Raw genomic sequence first — 18,543 nt, 5'->3', positions numbered from 1 at the left:
TTATTTACTTGTTATATTTGATTTGTTAACATTTGAGTGTGTTCCTCTAAGTGGGGACCTGTGCTTGTGTCTGGATGAGACTTTTAGGTGATCTCAAACTAAGTACTTTGACGGTGTGCTCTTGGAATCTACATCTGTTTCCTATTGGAACAAATTCCCCTTTGTCTTACCTTTTCTTGGGTGCTTTAATTGAATTCTATCACTTTTTACTTTCCCTTTCTTCCTTTTTACTGGCACTGATATGACCTTAATGTGTTGCAAGCGCCGTAAAACCCTCAAAAACAAAAAACAACATGGGCGAAATTGGAGTCGAGGATTTATAAACAGCTTGCAAATAATGGAGAGCAATCAACGCCTCACGATTACTATTCTTACAATCAATAAAGTTACATTTTGTTGTCAATGAAACATGAAAAAGAAAAGAAAAAGAAAAACAAAAAAATAACCCCCCCCCCCAAAAAAAAAACAAAAAACAAAACAAAACAAAAAAAACAAACCTTCTAATGAGGCCATACCTTGAACATGACGGTCCCAAACCCGTAGAAAGCTCAGAGGGGAATGTCCTACATGAATGGCACATGAAAGCTGGTGCACAGATGCTATTTTTATCTTCTCCGCTTTATCGCACACTCTAGCCGACATCAACACTTAACATGTGGGATGTGGCTGAATGCCTGTTAGGCGAATTTACAATTTCTTTGGACAGGGACAATGCTGTTAACGGCCAGGTACTCATTTTACAATATCAAATTAAGAAATTAAGGAATCAGGCACTCATTTTACACCAGAGTACAGTGAGAGAATATGAGTAAAAAGCCTTTTTCAAGGACTCGACTATGCACCACTAGGGACTCGAACCCACGATCTTCCGATCCGAAGGCGAATGTCATACCACTAGACCACATAGCCGGACATAACCCAAAAACCAACGAAACAACTACTGTCCACAACACTGGTCAGACCAGAACTTTTAACAAGGTAGAGCATTTATATAGTGCAATATCCACTAAACTTGCTCAAAGTGCTTTACAAGGGGTCCCTAGCCAACAGCAACATGTAACACATAGAACAAGACATGACACCTGATAGGCGATATTACAACACTGTTCACGGCCTGGTACTCATTTTACACCTGAGTACTGTGAGAGAATGTGAGTAAAGAGCCTTCTCCAAGGACTCAACTAACCCAAGACCTTCCGATCCGAAAGCGGGTGTCATACCACAAGACCACATAGCCGCACTTAAAGGTTGTGACACGGATTTTTGTATACCCTTCTCTGAGAAAAAAATTACAAATGTGAACTAAAAACCCTGTAAAAAATGATACTCATTTGTATGATGATTTATCCCTTCACAACACAGAAAGAGCTGATCCGCGAAGTGGAGATGGGTCCGTTCAAGCACACCCTGGACGACGGCCTGGACATCCGCAAGGCTGCGTTTGAGTGCATGTACACACTGCTGGATTCCTGTCTGGGTCGGCTGGACATCTTTGAGTTCCTGAACCACGTGGAGGACGGCCTGAAGGACCACTACGACATCAAGATGCTGACGTACCTCATGCTGGTCAGGCTGTCCCATCTGTGTCCATCCGCCATTTTACAGAGTAAGGCAACCTGCTGCAGTCCTCTCTCTTTGTTTATTTATTTATTTATTTATTATTTATTTATCACAGAGTAAGGCAACCTGCTGCAGTCCTCTCTTTTTATTTATTTATTTATGAGTTTTCATAAATCTACTCACTGCACATAACGCACAGACCTGCTTTTTATACAGATTCAATTTATCCTTGGCACAACCTCACATGTTACAGTGAATGACATAATCTGTCGGATGGTGAAAAGGTTTGAACTGAGATATTGCCAAGTTTCGGTAGAAGGTCAATTTTTATAAAAAATGAGTTCTTGTCATAAATGATTAAATCAACCCTTTTTGTACATCTTGGGGAAATATCAAACCTTAATTTCACATCTAAATATTTTTTTACAGCTAGTCAAGTTGGAAAAAGTATGAAATTTGAGAAAAGTTGCTGGATACTTTGCCCATACATCTGACCATAACTTCATGAAAAATCACCCGATTTACTTCAAATAAAAATTAAAATGCTCTGGGGAGCAAATTCTTTCAGAAAATGAGAAAAGAAAAAAAATACAAATCAAAAATTTTCACCTTCCAACTGATTATGTGATGCACTGACGCATATACCGATTTTTTGGGGCCTCATTTGACCAAATTAGGATTTTCTAACCAGTTTTATAGAGGACAAATTAGTGAAAATATTGTCATTTACCAATAAATTAACACCGTCTTCAATATCTGAACCATCTTCCATTTCCATGACAAATTCCTATGCTTCAGTTAGATTTGATTGTAAGTTCATTTCAAGGACACCATTGTTTACAACCTTAGAACTCGGTTGAATTTATGTTCTTTAAGTAAATGGGAATTACCTGAAATATTTTGAAAAAAAAAAAAAAACCCCAAAAAAACCCACGTGACAAGTAAAGTTAAGAAATGATCAAAATTAATTTATTTTTCACTTTCCTATCAATTAAATATCAATATTTCAACCCGTCACCAAGCGCATCCCGGCCCTGTTTGGTCGTATTTTTCTGACACATTGTGTCAATGAGTTAAAGTGTCGCAAGCACTACACATTGTGTCAATGAGTTAAAGTGTCGCAAGCACTACACATTGTGTCAATGAGTTAAAGTGTCGCAAGCACTACACATTGTGTCAATGAGTTAAAGTGTCGCAAGCACTACACATTGTGTCAATGAGTTAAAGTGTTGCAAGCACTTTAAAACCCTAAACACAAACAGAACAAGATGGCACACTTTGTTGAGTTTTTCTTTTTATACAAAGTATTCTAGTTTCCATAGATAAAGGGTGAATAACGTGTAATGATTGTATCATGACCCCATTTTAAAAGATGGTTGTAAAGCTGAACATTATTATGATTATTATTATTATTATTATTATTATTATTATTATTATTATTATTATTATTATTATTATTATTATTATTATTATTATTACTATCATTAGTATTATCATTATTATTATTATTATTATTATTATTATTATTATTATTATTATTATTATTATTATTATTACTATCATTAGTATTATCATCGCGGGTGGTTGGATGGGAGCATCACCCTTGAATCATATACCTATGATGTTCGCATGGGTGTACGATCCGATAGTGATGTCGTTTCTTCTTCTCTTTACTAGTCTATCCTGTTTCTTTGGTTTGTGATTGTATTTTTGACAGGGGATATTTTTTGTTCTGTAAATCTTCTGCCTGTTTGTTCTCGGTTATTTATAATTTAGCTTATGATATATTTAGGTTATGATTTTGATTTACATTTGTACTATTTTTGTTAGATTGCTTGTTTTTTTGTTTCAGCGGTCTCTCATATAACCTCAATTGTGTTGGAAGAGACCTAAAGCAACAAACAAACAAAAAAGTATTATCATCATTATTATTATTATTATTATTATTATTATTTATTATTATTATTATTATTATTATTATTTTTATTATTATTATTATTATTATTATTATTATTATTATTATTATTATTATTATTATTATTATTATTATTATTATTATTATATCATTATCATTATTATTATTATTATTATTATTATTATTATTATTATTATTATTTATTATTAAATTCTTTTTGTTTGTATTTTTTTCAGGACTGGATCGCCTCGTCGAGCCCATCCGAGCAACGTGTACCACCAAAGTGAAGGCCCATTCAGTAAAACAGGAATACGAAAAACAAGAGGAACTCAAGAGGTCGGCCTTGAGGGCTGTGGTAGCCTTGCTCAACATCCCAGACACGGGTAGGGTAGATTTATGTTTATCTGAGAATGATTTCATTGAGATGCTTATGTAGCAATGACTATGAAAAATGTTTTTTTCTATTTTTGAGGAAAATTTTTGTCTAAAATGGAAGCCCTATCTCCACTGAGTAAAAATGTTTTTGAATTTTGAAAATCCATTCATAAATAAACAAGTTATGCAGTTTCAAAGGTGTCATTTATTTGGATGACCCGCAAAGAGGAAAAAAACGCGAAAAATTGGGACGCTTTTTCGGCATTTTTTTTCGACCTTTGGTTGTATCTTGCGTAATAAATTTGATTAAAAGATTGAAACTTGAAGAGCAAATTAGGATGGTGTTTTGTAAAATACGGGAAAAGTATTCGTCATATTCTTATGAAATTTTACAACCAAAAAGAAGAAATGTTCATGTATTAACTTGTCGGCGACAAAACCTCCACGCCCGGTAGTTTTAGAAATATTTTACTCCAAAGAGTAAAAATCTATTTTTAACGGTCTTCTGGTAATCGCACGAGTTTTGTCGCTTGACATAATCTAAAATGACCTTTTTTCTAACTGTGTGCCAACTTTCAGTCATATTCATCGATAAACAGCGTCGTAATTAATTTTTTAAAATAGCATATACGAAACGGCTTCGTCCCATATTTTGACGCGAATTCGGGCACTTCATGAGCTAAAAAGAGGCCCAAAGATTTGTGCGGGATAGTCATTGCTAATTTATGATGGCACACATACATGGGTGCAAGAGTGCCAGCTTCTGCTGGCCGATTGGATTACCGAAAAAAAACGTCGCCGGCTTTTTGCGATTTGGATTTGATTGAACATAACCCTATGTTATCTTCTGAGACTGTGATAGGACACTTTTTTTTAATCTTGCAGGCTTTTTCAGATTATATGTCTGGTCATAAGTAGACTTGCAGGCTTTTTGAGGTCCAGTTGCTTGCACCCATGCACACACAGGTACAACAAACCTGACCCGCATCAATAAAATAGATAGAAGATGAAAAGAAAAAAAGAAAAGACAAAAAATTCTCTTCATTCAAATCCAAAGGGAGATTTTTTTTCTTGGGTTTTTGTCACGGGAAGAAGACTGGAATAATCCAGGCATTAGTCTTAGTGCAGTGCTTCGTGGTGAGCTGGGATGAGATGGCTTATTCAAGCTGTACTGGGAAGCAGGAAATCGTATTGTTCCAATAGATTAGAACCAGTTACTATTCGTCATTACGAGGGAAGTGACGTCACAACTGTTGAAGCCTATTGTCAGTTGTATTGTATCAATGAGGATAATAATGAATGGTATTTATGACGCACCAATCACCACAGACAGCCGGCTCTAGGCGCTAACGTAAACAATTAGAGAGTGGCCAGAAATGCTTTTCGTCTTTCCTTGAATCATTTCTAGTCTGTTGTCTCTCTTTGCTCCTGTAGTCAATTATTCCAGATTGTTGGCCGTTGGATTTCCCATTGTCGTCAGGCGAGTAGTACAACCACTTGTTACCTTGAACACTACTAAGGACAACTTCTTTTTTCACTTTCAATTGGTGATTGTCGCCTTGGGTATTACAACCAATGGAATCACTTGTTACCTTGAACACTGTGAAGGACAACTTCTTTTTTCACTTTCAATTGGTGATTGTCGCCTTGGGTATTACAACCAATGGAATCACTTGTTACCTTGAACACTGTGAAGGACAACTTCTTTTTTCACTTTCAATTGGTGATTGTCGCCTTGGGTATTACAACCAATGGAATCACTTGTTACCTTGAACACTACTAAGGACAACTTCTTTTTTCACTTTCAATTGGTGATTGTCGCCTTGGGTATTACAACCAATGGAATCACTTGTTACTTTGAACACTGTGAAGGACAACTTCTTTTTTCACTTTCAATTGGTGATTGTCGCCATGGATTTGTTGTGCTGTGTCGTTTTTAGGAAGCAGGTGGTTGGATGGGAGCATCACCCTTGAATCATATACCTATGATGTTCGCATGGGTGTACGATCCGATAGTGATGTCGTTTCTTCTTCTCTTTACTAGCCTATCCTGCTTCTTTGGTTTGTGATTGTATTTTTGACAGGGGATATTTTTTTTCTGTAAATCTTCTGCCTGTTTGTTCTTGGTTATGTATAATTTAGCTTATGATGTCTTTAGGTTATGATTTTGATTTACATTTGTACTATTGTTAGATTGCTTGTTTGTTTTTTGTTTCAGCGGTCTCTCATATAACCTCAATTGTGTTGGAAGAGACCTAAAGCAACAAACAAAACAAAATCATTTTTAGGAAAGTATCAGACTATAATTTAACTCACTCAACCCTAACACCGACTATATCCTTAGTATGCCCGGGGGTTACTTTTACCCCAAGCCTATTTATTACATGTTTCTGGGACAATTTTTTAATGCGTAGTATCCAATCTAATGTTCTTTATGTCTACATACATGCTAATGATAGTTGAATAAAACTATCTACACACATGCTCATTTTTAATACATTTTTTCCAATTTTGAAAATTATAAAAAATCTCTAGGATTGAGTGAGTTTACGAAGGCTAAGGTTGGGGGGGGGGGGGGGGATGTCTCTTCAATCAGGTCAAAAAGAGTGGCCTCACACCTATCTAACAACGTCCCTAATGGTTCCACAGGCAACAGAAACAAATCAAGCTGTGGTTTTTACTACGAGCACTCACAGTTGTTGTTTTAAAAAAATGAAATTGACCCAATTTTTCTTTGCCAAAATAATCCAATGTTTCGCAACTGATTGTTGAACATCTCTCATGGAAGTTAGGCACGTCGGTTTTTTGCCAATTTCCAAGGGCAATGTAAATGGTGCTGCTCGAAGCATGAAGGAATAAATAATAATGTGAAATTGGATGTAAGCTTCAATTTAATTACAAAAACAGATCAAATGAACGTTTCGGGTTTCCCCTTTATCAACAAAACAGGATGAATGAAACACGACAGACGAATGAGATAATGTGGTAGTGGCGTTGTTAAGATGAATAAACAAAAACATTGATGGGCAGGAAAGGAGCATTACTATTACCTACCCATCAATGTTTTTGTTTATTCTTCTTAACAACGCCACTACCACATTATCTCATTCATCCTGTTTTGTTGATAAAGGGGAAACCCGAAACGTTAATTTGATCTGTTTTTGTAATTAAATTGAAGCTTACATCCAATTTCACATTATTATTTCTGACCAATTTCCAAGTGAGAACCACTTTTGTTTGCTGTGAGCGTTGTTAAGAGGAAGTGACGTCACGACTTTGGAACCCCTTGTTGAAACCGGTGGGTGCTAACTTCCATTTTTTGTTCAATTGTGTTAGTTTGTTTTCATTCGCCAGATAAAAATCCTCAAATGGGAGAGTTCCTGAGTCAGATCAAGTCAATGCCAGAGCTGGCCAGCATGTTTGAAACGATACAGAAAGACGCCAATGCCGCAGGGTCAGAGATCATCGCCATGGATACTAGTTAGAGTTTTTTTAATTTAAAGTTGTAAACAAGTTATTAATAAATATTGATAAGAAGTGAAACTGAATCATGATTAACGATTATGTGGAGTAAGCCATGTATTCATTTTTTAGTTATTTTTTTTTTGTTGTTTTTTTTTTTGCTGTTCTTGCAAATTTGATTGGCTAACGGATTGTTGCTCCACCCCTTCCCCCTCATTAAGTTTTTTTTCTTGTTTTTTGTTTTTGTTTTTCTCGGTTGCGTACACTTAAGATCTGTCTCTCTCTCTATCTATCTCTCACTCTCTCTCTCTCTCTCTCTCTCTCTCTCTCTCTCTCTCTCTCTCTCTCTCTCTCTCTCTCTCTCTCTCTCTATCTCACACACATACACACAAACACATACACACTCACATATATCGTCTTTTCCTTTTATATATACACAAAGCGACTTTTAAAAATTTGCCAAGTCTCTGACTTGTAATCTTTGCCATGAGGGAAGCGGACGATGTGAGAGTGTCTTTGTTTTATATTATATTATGTTTATTGTTTTGTTTTTTTTAAGTTAAAAAAATTAAAAAAAGAAAATTAATATCATGTGAGAAATCACCCCCCTCCCCCCTCCCCCCATAAATCATGTGAGAAATCATCCCCCTCCCCCCTCCCCCCATAAATCATGTGAGAAATCATCCCCCTCCCCCCTCCCCCCATAAATCATGTGAGAAATCATCCCCCTCCCCCCTCCCCCCATAAATCATGTGAGAAATCACCCCCCTCCCCCCTCCCCCCATAAATCATGTGAGAAATCATCCCCCTCCCCCCTCCCCCCATAAATCATGTGAGAAATCACCCCCCTCCCCCCATAAATCATGTGGCGATTTGAGTGTGTTGATAGTAACCACCTAGATGTTTACTCTCTCAATGGGGATCAATCCTGAATCCTATGACAGTCTCTGTGCAAGACTTTTTTGTTCCTCTCTCTTTTAATTCAAAGTGGCAAGGGGGACGAGCACATGGCAGGGTAAAATACTGCTGTGATCTTAATTTGTCGGTTACAAAAACAGTTTGGCTATGTTTTGATTTTAAAAAACTTTTAATAGTTATATATATTATTCCCAAGAAAGCTCATTCTGGATGAACTGTAAACGGTCTGTGTATTTATTTATTATTATTATTATTATTATTATTTATATTTGTTACAAATTTATCCTTTTTTTTTTTTATTGTGATGATTTTGTTAACTCTTGTTATATTAAGAAGATAATTCATTGTTGAGGAAACGATGAGGACTTGTTGAATTTTTATTGTTGTATTTTAAATTTGTTGTGTGTTTACTTAAAGTGTGATTGTTAAACTGTGCAATTTTCCATGAAGCTTTGGCCTCAACTTACTCAAATGATAGGAATGGCCTCAAAACAAATAAACGGACGAACGAACGAACAAGCATACAAACACACCAAACAAAACATGTTTTGGGGCCTAAGCATTTTGCTGACGACAACATTAACTAGTAAGCTATTATTTGGTTATGTATTGTTTTGTTTGTTGTTGTTGTTGTTTTTAAAAAATCTTATTTTATAATGTTGAATACTTGTCCAATCCACACCTTCGGGTTGACTCGTGTTACCATAGACACCTTTGGGGTGACTCGTATTACCATTGACACTTTTGGGGTGACTTTTGTTACCATAGACACCTTTGGGTTGACTCGTGTTACCATTAGACACCTTTGGGTTGACTCGTGTTACCATAGACACCTTTGGGTTGACTTGTGTTACCATAGACACCTTTGGGTTGACTTGTGTTACCATAGACACCTTTGGGTTGACTTGTGTTACCATAGACACCTTTGGGTTGACTTGTGTTACCATAGACACCTTTGGGTTGACTTGTGTTACCATAGACACCTTTGGGTTGACTTGTGTTACCATAGACACCTTTGGGTTGACTTGTGTTACCATAGACACCTTTGGGTTGACTCGTGTTACCATAGACACTTTTGGGGTGACTTTTATTACCATAGACACCTTTGGGTTGACTCGTGTTACCATTAGACACCTTTGGGTTGACTCGTGTTACCATAGACACCTTTGGGTTGACTTGTGTTACCATAGACACCTTTGGGTTGACTTGTGTTACCATAGACACCTTTGGGTTGACTTGTGTTACCATAGACACCTTTGGGTTGACTTGTGTTACCATAGACACCTTTGGGTTGACTTGTGTTACCATAGACACCTTTGGGTTGACTTGTGTTACCATAGACACCTTTGGGTTGACTTGTGTTACCATAGACACCTTTGGGTTGACTTGTGTTACCATAGACACCTTTGGGGTGACTTGTGTTACCATAGACACCTTTGGGTTGACTCGTGTTACCATAGACACCTTTGGGTTGACTCGTGTTACCATTAGACACCTTTGGGGTGATTTGTGTTACCATTAGACACCTTTGGGGTGATTTGTGTTACCATAGACACCTTTGGGGTGATTTGTGTTACCATTAGACACCTTTGGGGTGATTTGTGTTACCATAGACACCTTTGGGTTGACTCGTGTTACCATTAGACACCTTTGGGGTGATTTGTGTTACCATTAGACACCTTTGGGGTGATTTGTGTTACCATAGACACCTTTGGGGTGATTTGTGTTACCATTAGACACCTTTGGGGTGATTTGTGTTACCATAGACACCTTTGGGTTGACTCGTGTTACCATAGACACCTTTGGGGTGACTCGTGTTACCATAGACACCTTTGGGGTGACTTGTGTTACGGATAGAAATATAGATGTTCCTTGAAACATTGTTTGGCTGGGGTCTTGTGACCTGTGAGGGGTGAAGAATTCACTTATGCTACCGTAGTATGTCTTCTCTCCTTCTACATCTGTTTTCTCTTTCCATGGTACTCTCTTTCTTTGTTTTGGATTGAGATTAGTATTATTATTATGATTATTATTATTATTATTATGATGATTATTATTATTATTATTATTATTATTGATATTATTATTGATATTATTATTATTAGTTGAGAAGGTCGCCCTAAATGTCTTTGAGAGATTGTATCTCTGTTGGTTTGTCTAGTATCTCCATAATATTTCCTTTTTTAAGTTACATTCTGTCTTGTCTTGAAATAAAATTACTTTGGTTTTGTCCTTGGCTCAAGGGAAATCAGTCAGTTCTGTTATAGCTTTAGTTTTTAATATATTTTGTAAACATTTGAGTGTATTTTTCTCATTGAGATCCTGTACGGGTGGTTATTGTATGAAACTTAGATGATCTCAAATGGAATACTGATAGTGTGTATGCTCTTGGAACCTACATTTGTTCCCTATTTGACCAAATTGACCTTTGTGTTACTCTTTCTTTGGTGCTTTTAATTGTTGATTATCCCATTAACTCCCTTTGTTACTGGCGCTGATATGACCAAAATGTGTCGTAAGCGCCGTGAAGCCAACCTGGGTGGGGTTCCTGGCCTCCCATAGTGGGCAGGGAGGCACTTACTGTGTCTTCTATCCCGCTATATCTGTTTTCCAACATGCTTTCTGTCTTTGTCTTGGAATGAGATTACTTGGTTTTGTCCTCTCCCTGGCTATAGTGCTTGGCTGGGAGGGAAACAGTCAAATGCATAGTTATTATTTTGGGAGATTATATTTTTTCCCTTGTAAATCATCTCTCTGTTATGTATTATTATATTTGTTATTTTGAATGTATAATGTTAGCATTTGAGTGTATTCCTCTCAGTGAAGACTTGTGCTGGTGTCTGGGTGAGACTTTTAAGTGATCTCAAACTAAGTACACTGATAGTGTGCTCTTGAAATCTATATCTGTCCCCTATTTGAACCACTCCCCTTTGTCTCACTTTTTCCTCAAGTCCTTTTAATTGTAATTCTAGAATCTTTTTACTATCCAATTTTATTCCTATTTACTGGCGCTGATATGACCTTAATGTGTTGCTGCGAGCGCCGTAAAACCCTTAAAAACAATAAAAACAACTTCAAACCTACACCATTTTCCCTATCATCTCCTTTTTACTGGCGCTGAAATGACTTTTAAAATGCGTCACAAGCACCTGAAGACCTCTGAAAACAAAATAAAACGTGGGTAATTGTGATAGAGATGCGTTTGCCTCGAGGAAGCATCAGTATGAAAGGTCAGTCCTTATGTTATGTTAGCATTTATTATTTATGTTATAGAAGTGGTCGATCGACGGTGGTTGTTATCATTCTGCTATATCCTAATGGTAAACATAAACAATTGCTGTCATGCTCTGCAAGCTTCATAATGCGTTGACTTGTTTTCTTTTTTTTTTTTTTTTCAGGTCATAAAATTTATAATTATGATACTTGATGAAATAAAAATGTTTGTCATAAAAATTTACATCTTTTACTTCTTTGTCTTTTATCACCAATTGTTCTCAGTACACCACACGTAGAGGTCCTTGCTGTGTCGTCTATCCCCCCTGTATCTGCTTTTCAATTGCTTCTGTATTTGTCTTGGGTTTTGTCCTGACCCTGGCCCGAGTCCTTGGCTGGGAGGAAAACAGTCGAATGTAAAGTTATAGTTTTGGGAGATAATATTTTTTCCCTCTCTCTGTTATGTAGCTAGTTATTTTTTTTATTTGTAAACATTTGAGTGTATTCCTCTTAGTGAGATCATGTGCTGGTGTCTGGGTGAGACTTTTAGGTGATCTCAAACTAAGTACACTGATGGTGTGCTCTTGGAATCTTACATCTGTTGCCTATTTGAACCAATTCCCTTTTGTCATACTTTTTCCTCAAGTCCTTTTATTTAATTACATCTCGAAGAATGTTTTTACTGTCCAATTTTCTTCCTTTTTACTGGAGCTGATATGACCTAAATGTGTTGCAAGAGCCGTAAAGCGGGTGGTTGGATGGGAGCATCACCCTTGAATCATATACCTATGATGTTCGCATGGGTGTACGATCCGATAGTGATGTCGTTTCTTCTTCTCTTTACTAGCCTATCCTGCTTCTTTGGTTTGTGATTGTATTTTTGACAGGGGATATTTTTTTTTTCTGTAAATCTTCTGCCTGTTTGTTCTTGGTTATTTATAATTTAGCTTATGATATCTTTAGGTTATGATTTTGATTTACATTTGTACTACTTTTGTTAGATTGCTTGTGTTTTTTTGTTTCAGCGGTCTCTCATATAACCTCAATTGTGTTGGAAGAGACCTAAAGCAACAATCAAACAAACAAAAAACAAGAGCCGTAAAACTCATAAAAACAAATGAGCAATGAGGCTAAGTTTCCTGCTCAAGGAAGAAAACCGAGATGTCGAAGCAGGGCTAGAACCCGAGTCTCACGGGTGGAGGAGCAAGGCGCTCGTTCATCTCGTGAACGAGCGCCTCGTGTATTTAAAGAAAAAAAAGTTGAGCTTTTATATAGCGCAGTATCCACTAAACTAAGCGCTTTACAGGGGGTTCCTGGCCAACAGCAACACTTAACATGTAGGATGAGACATGACGCCTGTGATGCGATATTAATTTTTTTTTTTTCCGACAGAGACAACGCTGTTAACGGCCAGGAACTCATTTTACACCTGAGTACGGTGATAGAATGTGAGTAAAGAGCCTTTTTTCAAGGACTCAGCGAGGCTCGAACCCAAAACCTTTCAATTCGAAAGCGAGTGTCATGCCACTAGACTACATAGCCCCACATTTACATATATGTATTTGTGTACGTATAGATAGAAGGAAGTTGACGTCACTAGGGTCTTTGTTATTGTTTTTTTTTTGCCATCCAAGTTTATGAGTACTTCTCACTAAACCGTATTAACCAGTCTATAGATAGTTCGAAGATAACGAGTAATTCTCACTAAACTGTATTCATCATCAATGCCTTTTTCACCCTGGGTCAGGGTATAGGCCACAGACAAACAGTTTCCATCCTTCTCTATCCTGAGCCAACTTTTTTTTATCTCATTCCAGGTCTTACCACTTCTCTGTATATCCGCTTCTTTAATTCTTCTCCATGTTCCTCGTGGCCTTCCCCTTGATCTTCTGCCCTGAGGGTTCCAGTCCAATACTTTCTTTGTTATAGTTGAGTCATTCTTTCTAAGCGTGTGTCCAATCCACCTCCATCGTCTTCTTCCTATATCTTCTCCCACTGGTTTCTGCTGTGTTCTTTTCCATACTTCTTCATTTTTTATTCTATCCATCCATTTTATTCTGAGTAGCTTACGCATGCACCTGTTTACGAAAATCTGTACCCTCCTTATACATGCCTGTGATGCGTTCCAAGTTTCACATCCATACAGTAGGACAGACTTCACGTTTGAGTTGAAAAGTCTTAGCTTTAGTTGAAGGGAGATATCTTTAGTTCTCCAAACTCTGTTCAAAGATGTGAATGCAGCCTGTGCCTTTCCTATCCGTGATTTCACCTCTGCTTCCGTGCCTCCATCCTTGTCAATTATACTTCCGAGATAGCAGAAAGTGTCTATATCTTCGAGTTCCTGATCTTTTACTTTGATCTGCTCCCTTTGACGCGTACCTATCTCTCAAGACCTTTGACTTTGCAGGGTGAATTCTTAGACCAATTGATTCCGAGAGGCTGTTTATAATTGTGGTTTTTGCTTGCATCTGGTCCTGGGTGTGGGACAAAAGAGCCAGATCATCTGCAAAATCCAGATCATCCAACTGTGTCCAGGGGGTCCACTGTATCCCATTTCTTCTCCCTTTGGAGGTTTCCTTCATTAGCCAATCAATGGCAAGGATGAACAGGAATGGAGAGAGCAAGCATCCCTGCTTGACACCAGTCTTAATTTCAAAGCTGTCAGTAAGCTGATCTTCATGTACAACCCTGCAACTTGATCCTTCATACATTTCCTTAATGAGGTTTACTATCTTTTCAGGGAGTCCATAATGTGCCAGAATTTTCCACAATGTTGCTCTGTCAATACTGTCGAAAGCCTTCTCGTAATCCAGAAAGTTGACAATAAGAGGAGAGTTCCATTCTATAGACTGTTCCACTATGACTCGCAGAGAGGCAATCTGGTCGGTGGTTGAACGGTTTTTTCCGAAAACCTGCCTGTTCGTCCCGCAGTTTAGCATCTGTTGCATTCTTAATTCTCTCTAAAATAATACGGTTGAAAACCTTTCCTGGGATAGAAAGAAGAGTGATGCCTCGATAATTATTACAATTACTGAGGTCCCCTTTCTTTGGAAGCTTGATAAGATGTCCTTCCTTCCAATCCTTTGGGAATATCCCGTCATTCCAGATTCTCTCAAATAGTGGGTGCAGGGCCTCAGCATTTCTTTCCGCATCAACTTTTAGAGCCTCCGGTGGAATCTGGTCTGGTCCAGCAGCTTTCCCCCCTTTTCATCTTGTTAATGGCACCCACAATCTCTGCTATCGATGGTGGATCACAGCTAATTGGTAGCTCATTCCTTGCAGGCAAAATTTCTGGCTGGTTGTCTGGTGGTGGTCTGTTCAGAAGGCAGTTGAAATGTTCCCTCCATCGTTCAGATTGAGCCTCTTTTCCAAAAATAGTTTTCCCATCTTTGCCTTTGACTGGTACCTCTGGTTTCCCATATTTTCCAGCAAGTGTCTTGGTAGTTTGATAAAGGATCCTCATGTGTCCTCCAGTCGCTGCTGCTTCTGCTTTCTCTGCAAGTCTGTTCATGAATGCTTCCTTGTCTTTCTTCACAGATCTTTTGACTTCCTTAGCTATGGCTCGATACTGCTCTTGTGCATCCAGTCTTGAAGCCCTTGTTCGGCTTGCATTCACTTGTTCCTTCCTTGTTCTCCTCTTTTCAATAAGGTCCAAGGTGGTTGGACTTATCCATTCTTTATGTTCCGATTTCTTTACCCCCAACACCTCGTGGCAAGTTGTTATGTAGACTTCCTTGATCTTTGCCCAATGTGACTCTACATCTATGTCCTCCTCGAGCTCAGTAAGAGGTTGGAATCTATTACTCAATTGTAGTTTGAATTCCTCATTTTTTCCCCATCAAGTGCATTCACCTCGAATTTTCTTCTTGTATGTGATCTGGCCCCGTGTTTTCTGAGTCGGAGCTTAAGCTTTGCCAATAGCAGGTGATGGTCTGATCCAACATCTGCCCCTCTCCGTACTGTCACATCTTCCAATGAACGTCTGAATCTACGAGAGATACAAAAATGATCAATCTGATTCTCTGTCACACCATCTGGTGAGACCCAAGTTGCTTTGTGGATCCTCTTATGGGGGAACACTGCTCCTCCAATCACCAAACTGTTGAATGCACAGAAATTTGCAAATCTCTCACCATTATCATTCATTTCTCCCATGCCATGACGTCCCATGATACCTTCATAGCCTACGTTATCCTGTCCCACTTTTGCATTAGCATCTCCCATCAATATGTTGATGTCTTTCCTTGGCAACTTGTCAATGACTTGTTGTAGCAGACCATAAAATGTATCTTTGTCCTCATCTGTTGCATCATTTGTTGGGCATAGATCTGTACAATGTTCATGCTGATCTTCTTACTCCGTGTTGTAAAGGACGCCATGATGATCCTTTCTCCGCATTGTTCCCATCCTCTCAGTGACTTCTGGGCAAACTTGCTTAGAATTATTCCTACTCCCTGTGTATGAATCCCGTCCCCTCTCCCTGAATATAAAATCTTCTCCCCAGACTTGAGGTGTTTCTGTCCGGATTGTATCCAGTGGGTTTCGCTTACTCCAAGTATATGCAGCCTGTATCTTCTCATCTCAGTCACAACTTGAGAGCTTTTTCCTGCTTCATACATGGTGCGAACGTTCCACGACGCAATTCGAAGCTGCTTGTTTGGCGAAGACGTCATCGGGTCAGCAGAGTCCTTTCGGCTTTGTCTGTTGTCCTTCATAAATTCTGTAATTCCAGAAACTCTTCGGTCGCCCAAGCTAAAAAAAGGATTTGGTTTGTCTGTCTGTGTTTCTGTAACGGTTTGAGTTTAACGGAAAGGGTGTTAACCCTTTGCCAACCCCCAACCTGGAGGACCAGGTGACTCAAAGATGGGGGAATCACACACCATTAGTCGCCTTTTACGACACGCTGGCTTGGCGTTGGGCTATTCTTGACCCTCTCAGTTGAGGGACCCCGGACACCACACGGGGATAAACTGTATTAACCTGACTATAAACGAACATGGTTACACAAAGTTTTGTGTGTTGGTCCGTTATACTTCCGGATGGCAATGTTGTGAGCTTCTTAGCCAAGCGAACACTATCTATATGTGTATAATAGTCTGGTTAATACAGTTTAGTGAGTATTACTCATAGACCAGGATGGCAAAAATCAAGAACAAAGACCTGAGTGACGTCAACTTCGATCTATCTATAGATAGAATGCGCTTGGCCAAGGAGTTCACAACATTGCCATCCGGAAGTATAACGGACCAACACACAAACTCTGTGTAACCATGAACTTTTATAGTCTGGTTAATACAGTTTAGTGAGAACAACTCACAAACGCGGATGGCAAAAACAATAACAAAGGCCTGAGTGACGTCATCTTCGAACTATATACGCCAATTTGTTCGCGCGCGCGCGTGTGTGTGTGTGTGTGTGTGTGTGTATGTGTGTGTGTGTATATGTGTGTGCGTTCCATGCCCATGTGTAATTCACAAGTGATTGGTGAAGCATGCTGTGCGATCTATCCACTTCAGACACCAAGAGCTTTGACTTGAAGTGTCGCGACCAACGTGCACACATTGGCAGGTCTGACAGACGAAGGCGATTATGGGCCTGAATTAACATTGTTCTAATAGACATTATTATTTTGCGTTGGTTTGAGAGTATTTCCATTGGGCCCATATAGATGGTATGCGCTTGGCTAAGAAGCTCACAACAGTGCCATCCGGAAGTATAACGGACCAACACACAAAACTACGTGTAACCTTAAACGGTTATAATAGTCTGGTTAATACAGTTATAACATAAACGCGGATGGCAAAAAAAAAAACAAACAAAAACAATAACAAAGACCCGAGTGGCGTCATCTTCATTCTATCTATAACCATTTGGGTTATAAAACTTTTAATTAAGTACCGTCAACTTGGGAAACTTTGCCGCTTTGAATTTCGATCATTCTAATTATATAATCTCAGCTTTGTTGTAGTTAGTGTACCTGTTAAAAGACTTTATTTTAGGCATAGTTACCCCTTTAGGCAAAGTTATCCCTTTAGGCAAAGTTATCCCTTAAGGCAAAGTTACCCCTTTAGGCAAAGTTACCCCTTAAGGCAAAGTTACCCCTTTAGGCAAAGTTACCCCTTAAGGCAAAGTTACCCCTTTAGGCAAAGTTATCCCTTTAAGCAAAGTTATCCCTTAAGGCAAAGTTACCCCTTAAGACAAAGTTATCCCTTAAGGCAAAGTTACCCCTTTAGGCAAAGTTATCCCTTAAGGCAAAGTTACCCCTTTAGGCAAAGTTACCCCTTTAGGCAAAGTTATCCCTTAAGGCAAAGTTATCCCTTAAGGCAGGCAAAGTTATCCCTTAAGGCAAAGTTACCCCTTTAGGCAAAGTTATCCCTTTAGGCAAAGTTATCCCTTAAGACAAAGTTATCCCTTAAGGCAAAGTTATCCCTATAGGCAAAGTTATCCCTTTAGGCAAAGTTTTCCCTTAAGGCAAAGTTATCCCGTAAGGCAGATTTTCCCCTTTAGGCAAAGTTATCCCTATAGGCAAAGTTATCCCTTTAGGCAAAGTTTTCCCTTAAGGCAAAGTTATCCCGTAAGGCAAATTTTCCCCTTTAGGCAAAGTTACCCCTTAAGGCAAAGTTACCCCTTTAGGCAAAGTTATCCCTTAAGGCAAAGTTACCCCTTTAGGCAAAGTTACCCCTTTAGGCAAAGTTATCCCTTAAGGCAAAGTTATCCCTTAAGGCAGGCAAAGTTATCCCTTAAGGCAAAGTTACCCCTTTAGGCAAAATTATCCCTTTAGGCAAAGTTATCCCTTAAGACAAAGTTATCCCTTAAGGCAAAGTTATCCCTATAGGCAAAGTTATCCCTTTAGGCAAAGTTTTCCCTTAAGGCAAAGTTATCCCGTAAGGCAGATTTTCCCCTTTAGGCAAAGTTATCCCTATAGGCAAAGTTATCCCTTTAGGCAAAGTTTTCCCTTAAGGCAAAGTTATCCCGTAAGGCAAATTTTCCCCTTTAGGCAAAGTTACCCCTTTAGGCAAAGCAACCCCTTAGGCACAGTTTCCCCTTAAGGCAAAGTTTCCCCTTAAGGCAAAGTTACCCATTTAGGCAAAGTTATCCCT

General features: G+C 38.6%; 1 protein-coding gene and 1 long non-coding RNA gene across 2 annotated transcripts in view; one reads left to right on the top strand and one right to left on the bottom strand.

The window, feature by feature from the left end:
* LOC144956800 (cullin-associated NEDD8-dissociated protein 1-like) overlaps window positions 1-7,894 on the top strand; it is a 54,276-nt gene extending 46,382 nt beyond the window's left edge. The window contains exons 27-29 of the mRNA XM_078887533.1: window positions 1,363-1,606; window positions 3,712-3,858; window positions 7,205-7,894. Coding sequence (XP_078743659.1) covers window positions 1,363-1,606; window positions 3,712-3,858; window positions 7,205-7,335 — 522 coding nt within the window. The 3' untranslated portion in view covers window positions 7,336-7,894. The remainder of the gene's footprint in view (window positions 1-1,362; window positions 1,607-3,711; window positions 3,859-7,204) is intronic.
* Window positions 7,895-8,783: 889 nt separating this feature from the next.
* LOC144956801 (uncharacterized) lies at window positions 8,784-9,350 on the bottom strand. The gene is made up of 3 exons (XR_013642019.1): window positions 9,304-9,350; window positions 9,003-9,063; window positions 8,784-8,912 (listed from the first exon to the last, which is right to left on the bottom strand). It is a non-coding gene; the product is annotated as an uncharacterized LOC144956801 (long non-coding RNA).
* Window positions 9,351-18,543: the final 9,193 nt, after the last annotated feature.

The sequence above is a fragment of the Berghia stephanieae genome, chromosome 11 (genome assembly GCF_034508935.2).
Source record: "Berghia stephanieae isolate SIO BIC M18660-M18661 chromosome 11, UCSD_Bste_1.3, whole genome shotgun sequence".
Classification (NCBI taxonomy): Eukaryota; Metazoa; Mollusca; class Gastropoda; order Nudibranchia; family Aeolidiidae; genus Berghia; species Berghia stephanieae.
This window is presented reverse-complemented; position numbering and strand designations above follow the sequence as displayed.